This window comes from Dendroctonus ponderosae, unplaced genomic scaffold (genome assembly GCF_020466585.1).
Source record: "Dendroctonus ponderosae isolate FM_Combo_2020 unplaced genomic scaffold, Dpon_F_20191213v2 Dpon_F_20191213_3, whole genome shotgun sequence".
In the NCBI taxonomy this organism is placed as follows: Eukaryota; Metazoa; Arthropoda; class Insecta; order Coleoptera; family Curculionidae; genus Dendroctonus; species Dendroctonus ponderosae.
Genome location: NW_026018508.1, coordinates 2,776,206 through 2,794,723, shown reverse-complemented (window position 1 = coordinate 2,794,723; position 18,518 = coordinate 2,776,206). Strand labels below are relative to the sequence as shown.

Here is an 18,518-nt window from a genome sequence, read left to right as displayed (position 1 = left end):
ATTACTTAAGGTATGTAATCAAAACTAACTCATTAATTTTAAAAAAACTTACTCTTCGAAATGGTTTATTGAGTCAATTTTCTAAAGTAAACGTATTTTCGAAGATTCAATGTACAATATTCAAAAGCCTTTAAACCTTATAATATAGTAGATGGACTATACTAGACGAAACTCAATTACGTTTTATATACTTGCCCATAGTGCGTTAAAATCTGAGAACCGGAGGCCGTTTATTACATCTCGCAGGATATACAACTGTGTGCCAGAGAGCTTAAAGAACATACATGAATAGGGATTATTTCGAAATCACATTAAGTATATGCATATATTTTCCTGCAGCTTATAGCTTTAATTCTTATGCATTATTATGCGAAATAGATAGTGAGGACTTAGGTACGGAAAATAGTAGTGTGCTCTTTTTTGCATGTAGGTGCTTAACTCTAACTAGGTGCGATTTCTCAAGATAAACATTTGGAAGTTCATATAAGTTTCCGATATTTTTAGATCATAAGAACCAAATGCTGATTTCATTATTAATCATTCTATTAATCACATTCATCTGTCAATGTATTGATTGCACTATTTGCGTGTCTAGATCAAGAGACTGGCTCTTAGTTTAAGCTTTTAATGCTTTTGAATAAATATTTTTATCTAGTTATTCCGGTATGGGGAAAGATATTTAGTTGTTCCGGTATCAGTAAATTTTTCTTCCTAACAACAATTTTTTCTAAGCAATACGGCGGCAAATGCAGGGTGTTTTTTAATAAGTGTCCGATATTTCACGTGATAACTTTAAGATGAAAATTCCCTATAGGCAAGTAGGCAAGTAAGGAAAGTCTGCAAAATGTTGCGTATGCCTCTACCGGGTGTTAAGCAATGAACTCTAATTGTTGTTTTTTAACATAATTTTCTATATGATATCGGCATTTGGACGAAACTTACTAACGTGGCAATAGAACAATATAGGCGAAGTTTATATTTATGCTTGTTTCCTCTTACACATAGAGATCACGACTTACATCTTGCTCTTCCCAGAACACTCTTAACTTTTTTAGATCACTGTATCATATTTTTGGTATGATAATCAAATTCTGTATCATTTCTACGTAAAAAAGCATTCTCATAAAAACTGGCTACGTACACCGTTTTCGCGCTATCTTGCTTTAAACTAATCGACAGATGAGTTTTTCAGACTGAAACTATTTGGCAAATTATTATAACTTGTTATAAAAAAATTAACACATTGATTTATTAACACAAAATTAAATTAAAATTGTATATACTTTCCTGACTGTGTTTCAATTCCAAATCAAAATTAATTCCTGGGTTTCAGTCATTTATTGTCTTTATATATCAATTAAAATACGTTTCGGTGTATTTTTCCACCATCATCAGTTTTTACGTGTGGCGTTGCTGCTTTAAGCCTTGGCATACATTTTCAATGAATGAAAATTTTCAGAAAATGAATTGATTTTGATTTGGAATTAAAATTAACACAAAAATTTACGTATATTCTTTTGCTTTTATAAAATCGCTAATCCATTCAACATTAGAGCTCTTTAAAAGGGGCGAGAAAATAGTATTAATAGGTTCATTTTAAAAATGGACTAATGGGATTTCGATAAAATTCCCCATAGCACTCTCCTGAATGTTCGTTAAAAGGAAGTTTTCCAAAACACGATTATTATGAGTTGCTTCACATTTTTCCATTGTCGGCTGTTTGGTAGTGTCTTTAGTCGCCTTTAGTCTCCTCCAATCATATCATATTTTTTCATATTCATTGTGAAATAATTAGAGCTTAAAAAATGCTAATTAAGTACTTGGAGCTATCAGTTCTATTTGGGAATTAGAACTAATCATTTTCGATTTCATAGTTATTAAAACATGTAGGTTTGAAATTTTTGAAAATAATAACTTGTAGAGCTCTGATTTACTTTTAATGTTTTAAGCAAATAACAGATTTGTTTGAGATCTCTAGCAGGTATGGAAATTGACATTATGTCTGTCCAATCTTATACAAGATTTATCAAAAAATAATAAAAATTTGGCAGTAAATGTTCTACACACTTAGCACTCCAACGCTAAATATTATTAACATGGTCAAATTAACCAGAACGAATATCTTTTCCTGCATGCACAGGCTACAAGACCATACGAAAGCAGCAAAGAACAGGACATTTACAAAGAGGGTAAAACAGCGCTGAAATGTCTGGATACGGCAGCTAGTTCTTAGATTTAGTGGGACATTGTTGGAATTGGTTTTGGGTACAGGAAAACCCAAATTTCTACTAACAATAATGAACATGTTTCTCGACAGGTCGGCAGGAGCGTCTGGTGGTAGAATCATTCGCATACACCATATAATTCGTAAAAAAATTAAAGAAGCGAAGGAAATATGGCTTCACGAATCCTGTAAAGAAATCGAGCACACTCCATACACGACTGTTTAAATTTACATGAAAAACTAAAACAACATTCTGGCATATACAAAAGCAAAAACAAAACAGTGCTGTAGAACATTAACGGAAAAGCACTACTAACAACGGAGGATCAAAGTATAGAGTGGCAACAATTTATTCAACAACAATTTGATAGTGAATCCAAAGTGGAGAAAGCTATACAACAATCAAAAGCAAGAAAAACCCCCGGCCCCGATGGAATGCCTACTGAGTTGATAAAAATTATTGATGACGAAAGCGAAACTATTCTGACTGCATTATTCAACCAAATATACCAGACCGGAAAGCTGCCTAACAACTGGCAGAAATTGATTCTCATTGTTTGCCCAAAAACAAGGCAAGCAGGTGCAATGGCTTCCGAATGAATAGCCTAATGAGCCACACTTTGAAGATACTCTTAAAGATAATACTCAGTAGATTGTATTCAATGTGTGATAGAGGCAAGTTTTTGTTTCGGTTGATAATGTATCTTTAGGAGGCAGTGCATTTTCTTGCAATGGGTCGTACACATGCGTAATTCTTTATCCAGTTATTGTAGAAACTAGATGCCAAATAGCTATTATTAAATTATTAAGGGCTTAGGTTGCTAAACTGTAAATCACTCTTCAGCAACATCTCATAACCCTAAAATGTATCGTTGACAATTCAGAACATGTGAAAAGTATAATTTTCGCTTCAATTCAAATACAAAGTGTCTCGGATATCCTGACATAGACCCGATTTTAGACGATGTATCCAGCTTGACTAACAATAATATTAAACGTTAATTAATTCCATTCCTAGAAAAAATAGAAATTTCGTTTAAAATTTATGCATATGCTCACATTTCCGTTTTAATAGAAACCATCCTCAAACTGTTCTTCATTTTTAACAATACAATTTCCAATAAAATCAAAGCAACTGAATTTGCCGCAGGTGTTATTATTGCAAATTTAATCCGTTTTCAATATTATTAGAAAACAGGATCTCTGTGTTTTCTTTCGCTATTTTCACAGATAACATTTACTTGATCGAGATTATCCATTTTAAAAGCAAAGCCGTGCAATACAATAATGAAGAAATATGAAAATTCAATTTCATTACATCTATGTTGCCGTATATTTATCGCTCTGTACTAATTCAATTTGCTGCTTTGATGTCGGTAGTATGTGTTGGGTTGCTTGTGTTATATTGTAGTTGTTATTTGAATTTACTTTTGCTCGAAGCCGGGAAAAACGCTTCTCTCGGATGTTACTTGATGTAAATTTATTGGTATCTCAGCTTTGCTTCACGACAAAAGGGTAATAAAATTAGTACAATTTTTGTAACAAAACCCAAACTACCATTAAAATACTTTCAGAATTGAGCAACAGAGAAATATTTAGAACAATGCAATACTAATATTTTTAAGATAAGAATATTAGCGAACTCTTTTGCAATTGAAAAACAAATATGTATAGCATCTCAAAGTTTGCTGTCTGTAAATGATGACAATATTCCAAGAAAAATGGCTAGCCTGAAGAGAATTAATGCTTGGCATTTTACTGAAGCGAAAAATCACAACACTCAACCGAAATTCAATCTCAAGTGCACCAAACAGATATATTAGTAATTATCATAATGAAGCGCCACAAATTAAGCGCATGCAGTTCCTATTCAACAGTTGCACACAAATGGTGTAATGAACTAAATTAGGCATTGTGTTCAGTTAAACAATAAACATTGTACAGGGTTGACAAAAACGGATAAATTAATTAGAATTATTAGGTATTCGAGTAATATTTCCGCAAAATACTTAGAAAACCCAACAATTACCTCGACGGGATATATCAAAAAGCAATGTACCAAAGTTAGCAACGTGTTTAAAGTGTGTGAATTTTTTTCACTCCATAACTTATAAGGCAAAAATTCTGCCATCTTTAGCTACAACAGTGATGACTTTACTACTGATTCTGGCTTTCACCAAGAATCATTTTTCCTGTACGACATCAAGGAATATGACTTGAGCAAAAAAAATTCAGCATTGAAAAGCACAAAAAAGTTCCATAGTTTGAACCAGTTTCAAAGTACTGCAGGTAGCGCCTTCTAGGAGTTGGATGAGTTTTTTGATAAATATGCTCAAACAAATTTCAAAAATATTTGACAGCCATCTCAAATATTTATAATTTTTGCAACATTTACAGAAATCGTATGAAATGATTTAGGTATTAGGTTTAGGTATATACGTATATATGTATATATTTTGAATACATAAATCCACTCGCAATTTGAATGCATGACTTAACATTCAATATAAAAACAATGATGAATAAAACGTACATATTTAATATTAAGTACTTTCTTTGAAATTAGGCGCAGCTAGAAAACTATCCTGCAATTCAGAAATTGGAAAATAATTTGCCTTAATAGGAGCTGTGTTTCACGCAATCTTCAAAATTCAAACAATAGTTAATTATTACAGCAAAGATGCACCAAATCACTGCTGAGTGTGTTTAAGGTAAAAGCCCGACGTCTATCTGAATCGAATATCGATTTTAAATAGAGCCGCTATATGGATCTAGACAATGCATATTTTCTAAATCGTATATTTTGTTTGCATCGTATAAGCTCAAGCAAACAACTATAATTTAAAATCGATTTTCAGACGATACACGTAAGGAATATGGCTGATGTCGAAGATTCACTATCGAATTACAAAACGGTATGAAAACCGTGGTGTTTGATGACCTTTCGCGATGAGGCATCTTTAATTGGTGTTTTATTATGATTTAATGGCTATTGAGAGCGTCTGGTTCTCCATGTCAAGAGCGGTTTGATACAAAATTTTCGCCAACCCGTTTGGCCGGCGTGGCGAATTCTGGCCAAATACCAGATAAAAAGCAGAGATCAACAGTGGCCCTCAGTCTCCGGCAGCTGCAGTACTTCTGACATGCTTCTGACCAAGAACACCAGGCAAGGGCAAGAGCAGAGGGTGCTAAGAATCCCCGGTTTAAACCAGGCTGCCAGTGTGAGCGACAAATGCATATTGCAACTTATAATGTAAGAACTTTGCTGTCAGACGATAGAATGTTTGAACTGGACAAAGAGTTAGACCAAATAAAATGGAACATAGTAAGTCTAAACGAAGTTAGAAGAAAAGAGAAAAATCAGGTAATCCTGAAAAGAAGTGACCTCTTGCTGGTGCACGATAGAGAGAGTGGAGTGTCTTCGCCTTTATAGTTAAAGCGAAGATACGGCATCTGAAGGCAGCATACTCGAAATCAAAAGTATATCCCTACAAGTGATATACCAATATCACTATTATTTATTATCTACCACATTATTAAATTATCCCCCTTACAAATAAAATTGACGGGTCTTTCCTTTCATATTTTCACCTGGATGAAAGATATTAAGGGTGGGAAGTCTTCAAGTTATCACGTCAAAATATACGTATATTTCAAATTTTTGTTAATCAAAAACGGAGGTTTACTAAACATTATTAATTGCGCTGCTCCAATCAGCTAAACCCCTGCGTGAGCCGTTAATTAAGAAACGCACTTTTTCGATATCAAACTGTTTCCAGTACCGGATTTTGCTACTATACTTATAGTGGGAACGACTTAAAACGGGCATAATCATTTGAAGTCAATACGTACTCACCAATTGTTTGATGTTCAAATAGCTACTACTGTTAACACTCACCTGAAAAAAAACAAAGAAATAAATTAAAGATTAGGTATTTTTATAAATATTCATAGAACGTGTTAGGCGTTAAACACAAATGCAACATGATTATGAAACATAATATCATTCAAACTCCAGGATTTCCGAAATATCGTTAAAAACGGTAAATAATTGCAAACTTTTCTTAAAAATAATAATGGTCGTTGTCGACAACGAACAAACATGATTTTAGAAAAATGAAACCACTTTCAAATATACGAGTAGTTTATTGCATGTCGAAAATGATGAAACAAGTGGTTTATTACATTGTGATAAATTACCAGATATCCTCATTAAAATAGGCGCCAACATCACAATACCGAATAATTCATTTCAAATTTTATGATTTTGTTAGCAAATATTAAATTAATATGCTGGCATATTTTGAGAGCTATGGAGTAGTTATGCGGGTGTGGGGCATATCAATGTTTCATTACACACTATAAGAATTATCAATATTTAATTTAGCAGAAATTGGGTGTAACATAATAATGCAATCCAATCACAAATATTAATTATTAAATTGGATATATGAGTAGATTTGAAAATGACCTATGAATATACAATTATCGCATTCAGTGATCCCGAAAGTTTGATGCAAATATATTTTTGTTTGAAAAATCAGACATCTTTCGGCAGCGAGAGTCTGTTTTAGTTGTAATTTCAAACTTCATATTAATTTTTGCGGTAGGTGAAACATGAACAGGCAACCGATTTCTGCAACTTTGAGTAGCTTTACCCACAAAAGAACAATTTGGGAAAATGCTGACATTATAACTTGATCTCTGATAGTAATATGCTCGAAATAAATACTTGTTTTAATAGAAAATATTTTCCGGGGTCATTTATTTCGAGATCACAAATTATCAATTCTTTAAAAAACCTTTCGGTGTATTTGGACCATCCTCCGTTAGTCTGTATAGATTTTGGGACAAGGGTAAGATCTTGCATCTGGTTTGAAAGTTCTTTCGGTACTTTTTTTCAATAATCAATTCAGGATTTTTAACCACTCCTATAATTTTAGCCTTAGGCCTTTTCATATCGCTTCTTCAGGTTGCATTCCTCCATCTGATCCATAATGCTGTATTCTCAAGCTTTTCTATTCACCATGTGAGGGTTTTCTCGAAAGAACGTCCTAACCAGATGCACGAACATTGCCGTTTTCCCAAAATTGATACAGACTAACTGGATAGTCGAAAAACACCGAAACGTTTTTTTGAAGAATGCATAATTGGTGATATCGAAATAAATGACTGCTTCCCAGGAAAATGACTGCTTCCCAGGTTATATTAAAATTGGAAATACAGTCACGAAAACCTACATGATAAATACTTGTACAAAGTTAATAACCTATGCAATGCCGCACGTATTCATTTCAAAAGGTCGTATAGAAACGCGCATATAAAAACATCCATTTCAAACAAGGGAAATCATTTTTCCAATGTGACTTATATCATCATCACACCTACGCTTTGGTTCACTAGTCAGTATAAAACTTGGTTTACTAGCTTTCGGACAGAGAAAGTTTATAAATTTCAAGTAATCATACCTATTCGAGCATTTTCGAGTTTCTGTAAAAGATTCCCGGCGCAAAGCTTAGGTATGCTGCATGCATATAAGATAATAAACCTGATGCTTAACTCTTATAGACCGAAATGGGAACAAGTCATAAAATATGCACTTTTGATCCAAGTATTTCCCATAAACTCGTATAATCTACTTGAAATGGAAGATGGAAGTGCCTGCCATCAAATAGGCGCTGCGACTTCTAATAGTTTTACGTTGGCTGTATTGTAGGATCTTGGTTTAAACTTTGATCTGTAATGAAGGTTCGTAATAGCTAACTATCATAAATAAAAATATATAGCATATAGGATACTTTTTATACATGTGAACCGTCGATTTCAATGTCCTTCGTCCATGTATCAATTTATCTGAAAATTTGAACATATGAAATGTATTGTTATGATTCTTCATATTACAGCCAGTTAATGATACATAACTGGCAATTGCAAAAAAACAAACAGGTTCGATGATGGTTTCAATCTAATTAATATAACAAAAAACATTGAGAACATATGATCTTCCAGTCACGTTCTAACAGTCGAAGTCTTTATGGGTCTGCTATGTAAAATTACAGCAAATTTTCATATTGGTATCTGGTGGTGTTTATACGCTGATGGTTGACCTTCATAATGCCTCTGTTTATAAATATTTTGTAATGGACTTGATACAGTATACTATTATTTGACACCATCCTATACTATTAACTAAAAATAACAGAAAGCTAATTAACTTCTGACAGGCAATTAATCTAAACCAAATTTAGTACAACTTGAATCCAAGCAAAGTTTTGCCGGCAAGTGCTATACACCCTGTTCGCCCAAAATAAGAAAATCCAACTAGCTTATTTGAGTTAAAATTTGAAACTTAAATTACAGATAGAATTCAGTACGGTTAGAGAGAAAATTCGGATTTATCCTGGGAAACGTAATTTTATTTTTAAGTTACATGTTTAACTTGAACCAGTCGCAAAACTTTTTGATGATAATATTTGCATTAATAAAATATCAAAGAATATTATTTATATACTATAATATATACTACAATAAAAAAATCTCCGTTTTTGACAATAACACTAAATCAAACAAGAGATCAAACAGCATTACTTTTTAGCAGAGCAAATAGTTTATTTTCTTTTTAATTCGTGCTGTTTCCCGGTAACACATATGAAATTTAAAACAGAAATAATGTGATATTTTATGAGCGAAAAATTAAGTCAACAAATGTAAATTTTAAAAGTAATAAAATGTAAAATTTGGTTTATTGTTCAGTGATGAGAGCTGAGAACAGCCATAAATGGCGGCTAAAACAACTAAAACAAATGATGAAATATTACACAGCACCAAAGAAAAGTCCCACGGAAAAACAAATATAATTATTATCAATATGGTATTTTGACTTAATATCGATTGCATGGGTAGTTTTAACTATTACTAAATAAGTTGTTAAATGAAAAGTAGCAAAAAGAATATTTTTACAAGTCAACGCTTTAAAAAATATGCTAACAGTTTGGTATCACAAAACAATGAAACTCGTGGAAAATATCTTTGTTGTCACAATTTTTTTTCTCATTCCATCTTGCTCATAAGAAAGCAGTTTACAGTTCAGCGAGTGGGGACCCATTTATAAAGAATACATGAAAGAACATTTACATTGCCGTCTGGTGGTGATATATTAAAATAAATATGCCTGAGACAGGTCGGCAATATATGTTTTCATGAAATTTTCTAACGACTTAAGACGACAAGAAGAAGTGGCTGCTTTTCAATGACAACTATATTTTAACATAAATGGATAACCAAACCAAACTTTCCAATGCGCTTCACTAGTTGAGTTGAGGGTTGGTATTAACATTCTAAGTGAACGATAATATAATCAAAGGTTCAGAGCATGAATATATTAACCCTTGATTCATAAAAAAATGGTTACGTTAACTCAATTAGAAACTTCAATTCCACTTCGCTCATTTTGCCTGAATTCAATTACATTAATGAAGTTTTATGGCGTGTTGAAGCCTGTAATAAAATTTAAAACTCAATCAACCGTTATTGACCTGTTGAGCCTTAATCAATACTTTATGGGTCATAGAGTTAATTATATATTCGGTCAGTCAATTAAATATTTCAATAAGAGACGAAAAACTATGTAACGTATTTAACTAACTAACACTGCGCAGTTTTTCTTCTGCACTTTCAGGTTTTTTTTTCAATAAAACTGTTAAATGTTGTTATAAATTATCCTCCATGTCGTAGGTTAACACTAATAATTGATCAAATACTTACCAACAAGAAGCCTAAGGAGCGAGGCCACCAGATGAACATTATAATCAGAGAAAGCCATAGGAACAGCCATTCCTGTCAACTCGATCACCGATTCAGAGCCATGGAATAAAGTCGTTTTATTTCAGGCCTTAGCGGATATAACGACATTCGATCAATCAACTTATATCAATAAACTGAAATTACGCGAAACACTTTTCAATCTTTCTCGATATATATTAGAGTGCTGTTCTTCAATTCGATCGACAATTTAAACCAATCTAAAGTGAGAAAAATAAATTCAGCCGATTCACACTTGCACGTAGAATAAAATAGAATCACGCTTAAATTCTTTCTCTGTATTCCCATTATGTAATAACTTGGCGCATCGTATTATGCGAAGCTCACCTTCTTACAGTAGTAGATACTTCACTATTCTCAACTGAAATTAAGGAATTATGAGTTTTTTTTTTACTTTCTACTCTATGTTTTTAAGTTTGGCCACTTTCTTTTTAAGTCTAAACTTAAAAGTTAATTTGATTTTGTGGACCAGTTCCTTTTCTCTTCATAATTTTATATACACTCTTTAAATCGGCTACTTAGGGCGCCTCATACAATTATAATATGTTAATGTACATGTTTGCAACGCCTTGAATTTCTTTCTCCACATTTTCAAAAGTGATGAAGTCGCTAACAACTTAAATATTTTTTCGATAAACGCCTATTCTTAACAATCTCCAATTGTTGAGATTTTCTTAAACATAGACTAAAATCCATCCTGTTCAAGACCTCGATAAACAGCGATAGTAAAATAAAAAATTTAGTCATTATATATCATCGGACTGATCAAAATTTGTGAGCGAATTCAAAATTATAATAGTCGTGGCATCATTTGGGCAAGAAGCAAAAAAATAGATTTTGATGAATTTAGAAAATACGTTGTTAAACAGTAAAAAGTCTAATGGTTCTAACTATTAATATTAAGCCCTGATTTTTTCTGTTAGAGGTGGACAATTAGTTTTGTTTTTTTTGAAAATATGTTCGTGTTGCGATGTGAAAATCGATGACATCATAATATTAATGAAACTTCCAAACAAAAACTAGGCCCAGAAATAAATGCACTTCTAATCACTGCAAACTGATAAACAAACCCTGTTTGACTAATCTGAAAAATTCGGGATAAAAGAACGGCATCGTGGTGTCTTCCCTCTAAATCTTTTAGATGTTTTAGACATATGGATCCAAAATTCTTACTACATTACGGAAAAAAATGATAATTAAAGAAAACAGAAGGGCCCATTTTAGGAGAAAATGGAATTGTCAAGTTTAAGTAAACCGAGTTTAACCCAAAGTTTATACAGATTGTTTAATTTTGAAGAAGGAATTTGACCTGAATCTGGAACAGCTATCGGACTTAAATTATATATATATATCGTCTATTTAATTATTTGAATTAATGTTTCCAGTTTCTTTGGTTAATTGATATAAATTGTTTTATAAATTAATAGTTTTCGGAATGTCCAATGAAATTGTTGCAATTGACTGATTCGGTTGGTTCGATTTAGGGATGGGAGAAAAACATCGATGTTAGATCCTGAAATGAAAAGATAAAACATTCTCTGCGAACTCTTTGATAGTGCCGATACAAACGAAACCGCGGCATAGCGGCCCATTTCCAGCTGCCCCCGAAAAAAGCCTCTTTTTGCAGTCAGTTGACCGAAAAATGTGGCAACTAGAAGTTGAATAAATTTCGTCATAGTAGCAGTAAAATAAAATTATTTAAGTTTAAGTTAATCAATTTGAAATTTGTATGCAACGGCAAACTATCAGAACATCGATGTTCTGCCTTCGATGTTTCCTTAATATCGATATTACCTTTCGATGTCAACATTGATGGCTACCATCGATGTTTTAGGATCGATGTCCCATCCCTAGTTCGATTGATTATCACATTGTTATCAACACGAGTCATCAGTGTATTCCTCATATATAGCAGTTTATAACTCCAGATTCAAATCAAATGAAATTCCATTTAAAAGCGCCTAAATAATATTTACGGTCTGAGACTTTCTTCATTGGAAATGGACTGTCTGCATTTGGAAAATGTCTATATTAACGTCTTTGTGTAATTCGTTGCCGAGCTTATTGTATAGTTTTAACTACGTTACTTTCCACAATAGCTATTTTATAATTACAACATATTCTCGGAATATATTATTAACACAATTCTAAGTAGAAAGCGGGACAAGAACTAATCCATGTCGAACAATCATTGTTACTTCGCACTGTGCAAAGCACTATTTTGTGTGAAAAATTAAAAGTTAGACATACAATTTGAACAAAAATATTTTGATCACGGTCCTAATTGAAATAAATTCAGCTACATTGTTTTGTTATGTGAAACCAAAACGCTTGCAAATGTTGTAGCTTTGCGAAAGCAGTGCTCAAAATGTACATCATAATATTATATTTATTCCAAATCGGATTAAATGGATTTGATTGAAATTCCGTTGAAGCATTATTAAAAGTGCTTATAAACAGCAGAAGTCTACATACCAGCGATTTGAAAAGGTTATTTAATCAGCTCAATATATTTGCATAGACTTTTCCTGCATACCTACAATCCGCAACATCGTGATAATGAATTTAAAATTTGAAACTTTTTCCAGTTATGTGTGTGTGTTGAATCAGCGGATTGTCAGAAAAATATTTGACTTCAATCGTTATTATTTGGAGCAATTAAAATGACTGATGATGTGAATGGTATATTTTTATTAAAAAATAGAGACCTTACAAGAGTGTCAGACTCAAGATGTTCAGAACAGGTTCGCTTCACACAACACTAGTATACATTTGCACTTCAAGAGTTTAGGACACGTGCAAAATGCGAAATTTTTATCATCTACTTTGCATTACATCTACTTTGTATTAAAATATTTGTCAAAACTAAAACCTATAACTAATTTTTACGTCAATCTAACAGTGTCTTGAATATAACATTGTTTCAAGAATAGAACGTTGCGCTTAAATAAAACAAAAATTGATCTTAAATAAATTTAAACCGTTATTAAAGTGGTTAAGTTATTAAAGGTGGTTAAAGTGGTAAGATTCATGATTGACTATTTATCTGTATTCAGCTTTCTGCCATTCCTACATCTCGTCCACTCTCTCTCATTTAAGACCGTTTTCATGATTAACCACAATAAATATATGCATCAACTAGAACCCAATTGTTGTCAAACTACAAATAGCATGAATTTCAATAATCATTTTGAGAATCGAATGTAATAATCTGATGTAACTTCTGTCACAAACATCGGACTCATCATTTTCATTTTCGTTTGTATTTTGAGCTAATGCGTATGTTTTGATATTTAAACACGAGGTGAAAATAGAGTTCGCGTAGTTTCATATTATCCGCACTATAACAATGTAATCTGCAGCCGACTTGTTTGAGTTTTTTTCAGAAAAGTTAATGAGTTCTCTAATTTTATAAACGCCGAACCGCTGCTAAAAATTGTTCAGTGGATTTTTGTCCTGCAATGGTTGGCAGAACTTGATTGTGTTGGTGAATTCCAGTTTGTGCTGAATTATTGCGCTGGTTCGAAATGATTTATAGGCGGACGTTATTATTTGCTTAGAGAATTTTTGATAACAGAATGGAAAATGCCGTGACCGGCCAAATGGATTTCAGCTTTTTATTTGCCATTTGGGCTACTTGGGGACATGACGTCGAATTTAATGGAATACGTCAATATGGAGCAAGTCAACCGAATAATTGAGTTTGCCTTGAGGGTGTTTATTTATAAACTGATTTTGTAAAATTTCAGTTTATTTCATTAACACATACATGTCCAATGTAAAAACAAATGTTCTTTTACTGACATTTTCAGTACACACTTTTATGGAAGCCGTATTTTTAAAGCGGAGTACAATTGGGTCTTTTCATTTATCATATAAATGCTGTAGATAGAGAAAGTTTAAATATATATGAGAATGAATAAGAATGTATAAATAGAGAACATATAATATATATTTTTTCTCTATTACCATTTTTTTAATTTTGCAAACTTTTAATATTTGTAGTGCTAGGGAACATATACCTATATGGTCCTATGTTTGATAAAAGCAGATAAACTACATGTTGAATTTGCGCAATAAAATCATGCTTTATAAGTATATCAGGTGTACTTTTAAATTGACATAGTCAACAATAATTTGCAATAAGTGTAAATTGAAATTAACAACATTTATTGTTCACGGAAGATTTCGGACAGCTGCCAATTGTGACTATTTCTATTGCAAGTACTGGTTGTATAAAATTCTGTTACATTTATTGCTTTTTGATGATTCCGATCAAAGTAAGAATGCCCAAATCTTGGTTCTGCAAACTCAGTTCTTCTATGGCGCAAAATGTTGAAAACGACACTGATTTAGTCAGATGTATCACATCACAATTTACATTCCAATGTAAATTATACTTAGGAATTGCCACTTTGTTTTACGTGATCTATTTCAAACACTTTCCCACTCTTTTAATTAACGCCAGGACGGCACAAACGTTTTTGCCGTTCAGCAAAATAATGAGCAACCCTTTTTACAATTAAGTTGCTATAGTTGGCTTAATCAAGTTGTCTTTAAACTTGCGGCATCCCCTAATTGAATTATTTATCATTTCAAAATCATCGCTAGGTACATGCGTACATGTAGATTCGATCAATCAATTACTTAATAGATTAGTTGAGCCTAGGCAATTCTTAGGACTTTAATGTGATTAATGTGATCTGATTGTAAATGGTAATCAAATTGGAAAATGTATAGTAGACATTTGTCTTCACACGCGGTAAGTTTAACGGCAGCTCATTCTTACGGAAAACTCGCATCTCAAATATAAAGTTCTGACATATCGGATACTTAAATAAACTATATATTTTGATATATGATCTAAACTCCCTCCGAAATGTCCCAAAATCTATTCCCAGCAAACCGTTTCCTTTTTCGGTTTATTTACATTTAATCTGAACGTCGTCGAGTTTTAGCAGAAAAAGTCTGCATTTCATTTTAAACGCTCTTTAATGCCCCACGCGAATTTAAGCGTTTCCTCTTTGAGGTCTCGGACATGAAAGAAACTATACTTTCGGAGAAGTAGGTCCGATCATTCTTACGATTGCAGAAATAACAGAAAATACATATGGTGGGTTACAAAATATACCGGCCAATAACTACGGATTTGTTGTGAAAATAAATGGAAAACACATTATATCAATGAATGTATTGAATTCGTTTTATTCAGTCCATTGTGAATTGATCAAGGCGATTAAAATGTGTTGGTATTTCAGATCAAGCTGCGAGTTATTTTCTTCCTTTTTCAAGATTGAGGTGTAAGAAGCGTGGAAAATATGTTTTAAAATTTAGTATTTATAACGTAAAACGATTTACCGATGCTCTATACTGAACCAACACTATATTCCAAAGTTTACCAGGTGTAAACTGAAATAACATGTTTGAAAACAAAAAAGAAAATTCTTTTGACAATCTCTATTTGTTCGCGCCTCTCAACGTTGCCACATTGGGACGCTTGGCGAATTTAAGACAGTTTTTAAAAGACAGAAGTGACAAGTAAAATCGAGCACATGTAACTTATATTCATAACCAATTGTAAGAATAATGTAATGAAAAACTTGTAAAACCATTAAACAATAAAAATCAAATCAAAAATCCTCAGGGTTTTATAACCCAAATTACACTATTTTAAATACAACACATTTAAAAATGTATGTACATTTTCGTTATATTCGCTTCAAGCTTAGTTGGACGAAAAAGACATATTTTTACGTACGTACGTTTACTAAACTATATCTGATTTTTAAACAAAAAATAACCATTCAACCAAGTTCTTAATTACAAGGAAAAATCGAGTAATTTCAAAAAAATTCTGCAAAAATTATAGTCTTGTAAGCATGATTCAAGCATAATTAATAATTCTAAGCTCTACAGAAAACTTCGCCATATTTACAGAAAATTATTTTTTGTGCTTGTTAAATGTACTTGCAAATATTACCACTGATTGGCAATATTTGTGTATTTGTTGTACATGTAAAGAAGGTCTTATTCATGTACTGGGAGCATATACGATTCCGTGCAAGCCTTTGTAAACGATCATATTACACATCAAGCATCATAACTAAATCTGTTAAGAGCAACCGTGACTATTAATTGAGTTTCAAGTTGGGGCCAAGACTATAAACAATGTTCATGTAGTTTACAGCCAAATTTAGTTGGGTCTTGAATTTAGCATTATTTGCCACTTCTTCTTCGCTCGTTCGCAAGAAACCTCTCGTTAATCTGATGGTATTTAGGCAGAAAAGGGTACGTCATTTCCAAACGAAACATTATTTGAACTTACGAAGTGAAAGTAAGTTTAGGCAACTCATAAGAAAACGAACCAAACGTGAGATTCATTAGATATAATCTCTGCAAGTTAACCACCTTTCTTTGATTCGCGTTATTTCGGCAAAGGAAGAAAATATTAAGCAAGGCTTTATCATACGTGAGGATCAAATTTTAAGAAAGTTTGACGCGTTATTGAGAATACAATAAACATTAAAATTGTTTTGCCGATAAACTCGACAATTACTTCTATTATTGGGCGACAAGTTCGAATTAATCTGAAGTAATTACTCAGAATTTTACAATTCAAACATAAATAGTCTAGCTGATATTTATATTACTTTATGTTTTTAATAACTGTAACGCAATTAAAAGACATTTTGTTCTGAATGTTTTTCTATTGCGTATGTTGTTACATTTAAAATAAATTAGTTAACAAAACTATATTTATTGCATTAATATTTTCAGGTTTAACATTATATATGTGTTTTATAAAGCTTTATCATCTCAAGTGAATAGTTATGCGAAAAGGAAATATAAAACAAAAAGTATACGGTTAAGTTCGGATTTGTGGCAATATGCCATGTTCAAATAAAATTTGAAGAGCATTTTATTACAAATATGTAGTTCAGAAAGGTATCAATACAGAATAAACAAAATTTTAAATAATAAATAAACACCAGACACCTTGATAATTCCTTGTCTTAAGTCTTGTATTTCGTGGTAAATGAAAATTTTACGTACATCAGTTTGCTCTCGGTGTATGCCAATATGTTGATTACAGCATATACCTAAAGCACTTTGCTTTATTACACTGAATTTTATCGAATCACCCACTTAATACGGGAACAAATTTCCTCAATATTTCAAAGATCTGTTCATTTACATAAATATAAATAAATAAGTTAATAATGTCACACAGCACCAAAAATGTGATGTGTTTTTAATAGACATAAGAGTTCTCTGAGTATAATCGTAGTAGTAAAGTAAAGTAGTAATCTTGTATTATTCTCTAACCCGAAGTATATTCGACGGGAATTATTTATTATTTAACACAATGTAAACAAAGAATGAGCCGACGCGATATGAAGATATGGTGCTTCTCTTTTCTCCAAAAACCTTTTCAAATTAAAAGTTTTTATACCCTAATTTCTTTTAATTAAACGCCTGTGATATTACAGAATAGAAATCAATCAGATAAAACCTCATGCTTAAATGGAAATATATCTCATATCTATCTCAAATATATCTATATATCTATCATAAACACTATACTCACTATAAGGCATATTATATTACAATAAAATAATTACATTTAGTAGAGAAAATATAAAATTGATAACATATTAACACATATTTTATAGGTACCTAAGTCTACCGATGTGAAAATGTTAACGTTTTTTTTTAAATTATTTTTGAATGATATGTTAAATTTAATGTCATGTTAAAAAGGATTGGCTTCTTGTGAAAGGCTTTTAAACAAATTTAATGGCAAAATTATGACTACATTTTTGTTAGATCTAAATGTGTAAAACCCTCAAACGTATCAATACTTCATTTGCTTTGAATTGACATATCTACAATACAACTTTAAAGTTTTGCTTTGTTTCACGCCCACTAAATATGACTCATACCAAGAAACGATGAATAGATATTTTAGAGAAATTGATTTGCTGGAAATAATAAGTACGTTAGTGGGAAAGTACACTTTAATACTCCTTTTGCATTAATTAATGGCTTGTAGACAACGCATTTTCTAGCTATAATTACCAGCAGGTTTTCCGAAAACTACTCAAATAAGAGGAAAACTCAAACGGGTCGCCTGCAGACCTCCTGGTCCCGATGAATAATGTATGAATCGGTCCAATCTAGGGATTCAATCCGATATTAAATACCGGGAGACCGAGCACTGCCATTGACTTGATCTGCTTAAGTGAATAGGCGGTGTGTCCTGCTATTCTGCTTTACTCAGATAAGGACCTCACGGAGGGATATTTCGCTTTCAAGGTGCAAATTTCAGAATTATTTATTGCCAGGTCTGCATACGAAGGAAATTATAAGTATATTATCGAAAGACGACTATTATTTATTATTAGCATTATTCTAAAATATTGTAATGTGCGGTCTTCAATCACTTTGATTTACCTATCTACACCAGAAGGCT

General features: G+C 32.2%; 1 protein-coding gene across 5 annotated transcripts in view; it reads right to left on the bottom strand.

Annotated features, from left to right (window-relative positions):
- LOC109534593 (neural-cadherin) overlaps positions 1–18,518 on the bottom strand; it is a gene marked incomplete at its 3' end in the record, with an annotated part of 562,228 nt that overhangs the window by 273,347 nt on the left and 270,363 nt on the right. Inside the window, 1 exon segment of one of the 5 annotated variants that reach the window (XM_048664700.1) lies at positions 9,989–10,259. Within the exon segment in view, the coding sequence (XP_048520657.1) occupies positions 9,989–10,058 (70 nt within the window). 5 annotated transcript variants of the gene reach the window in all.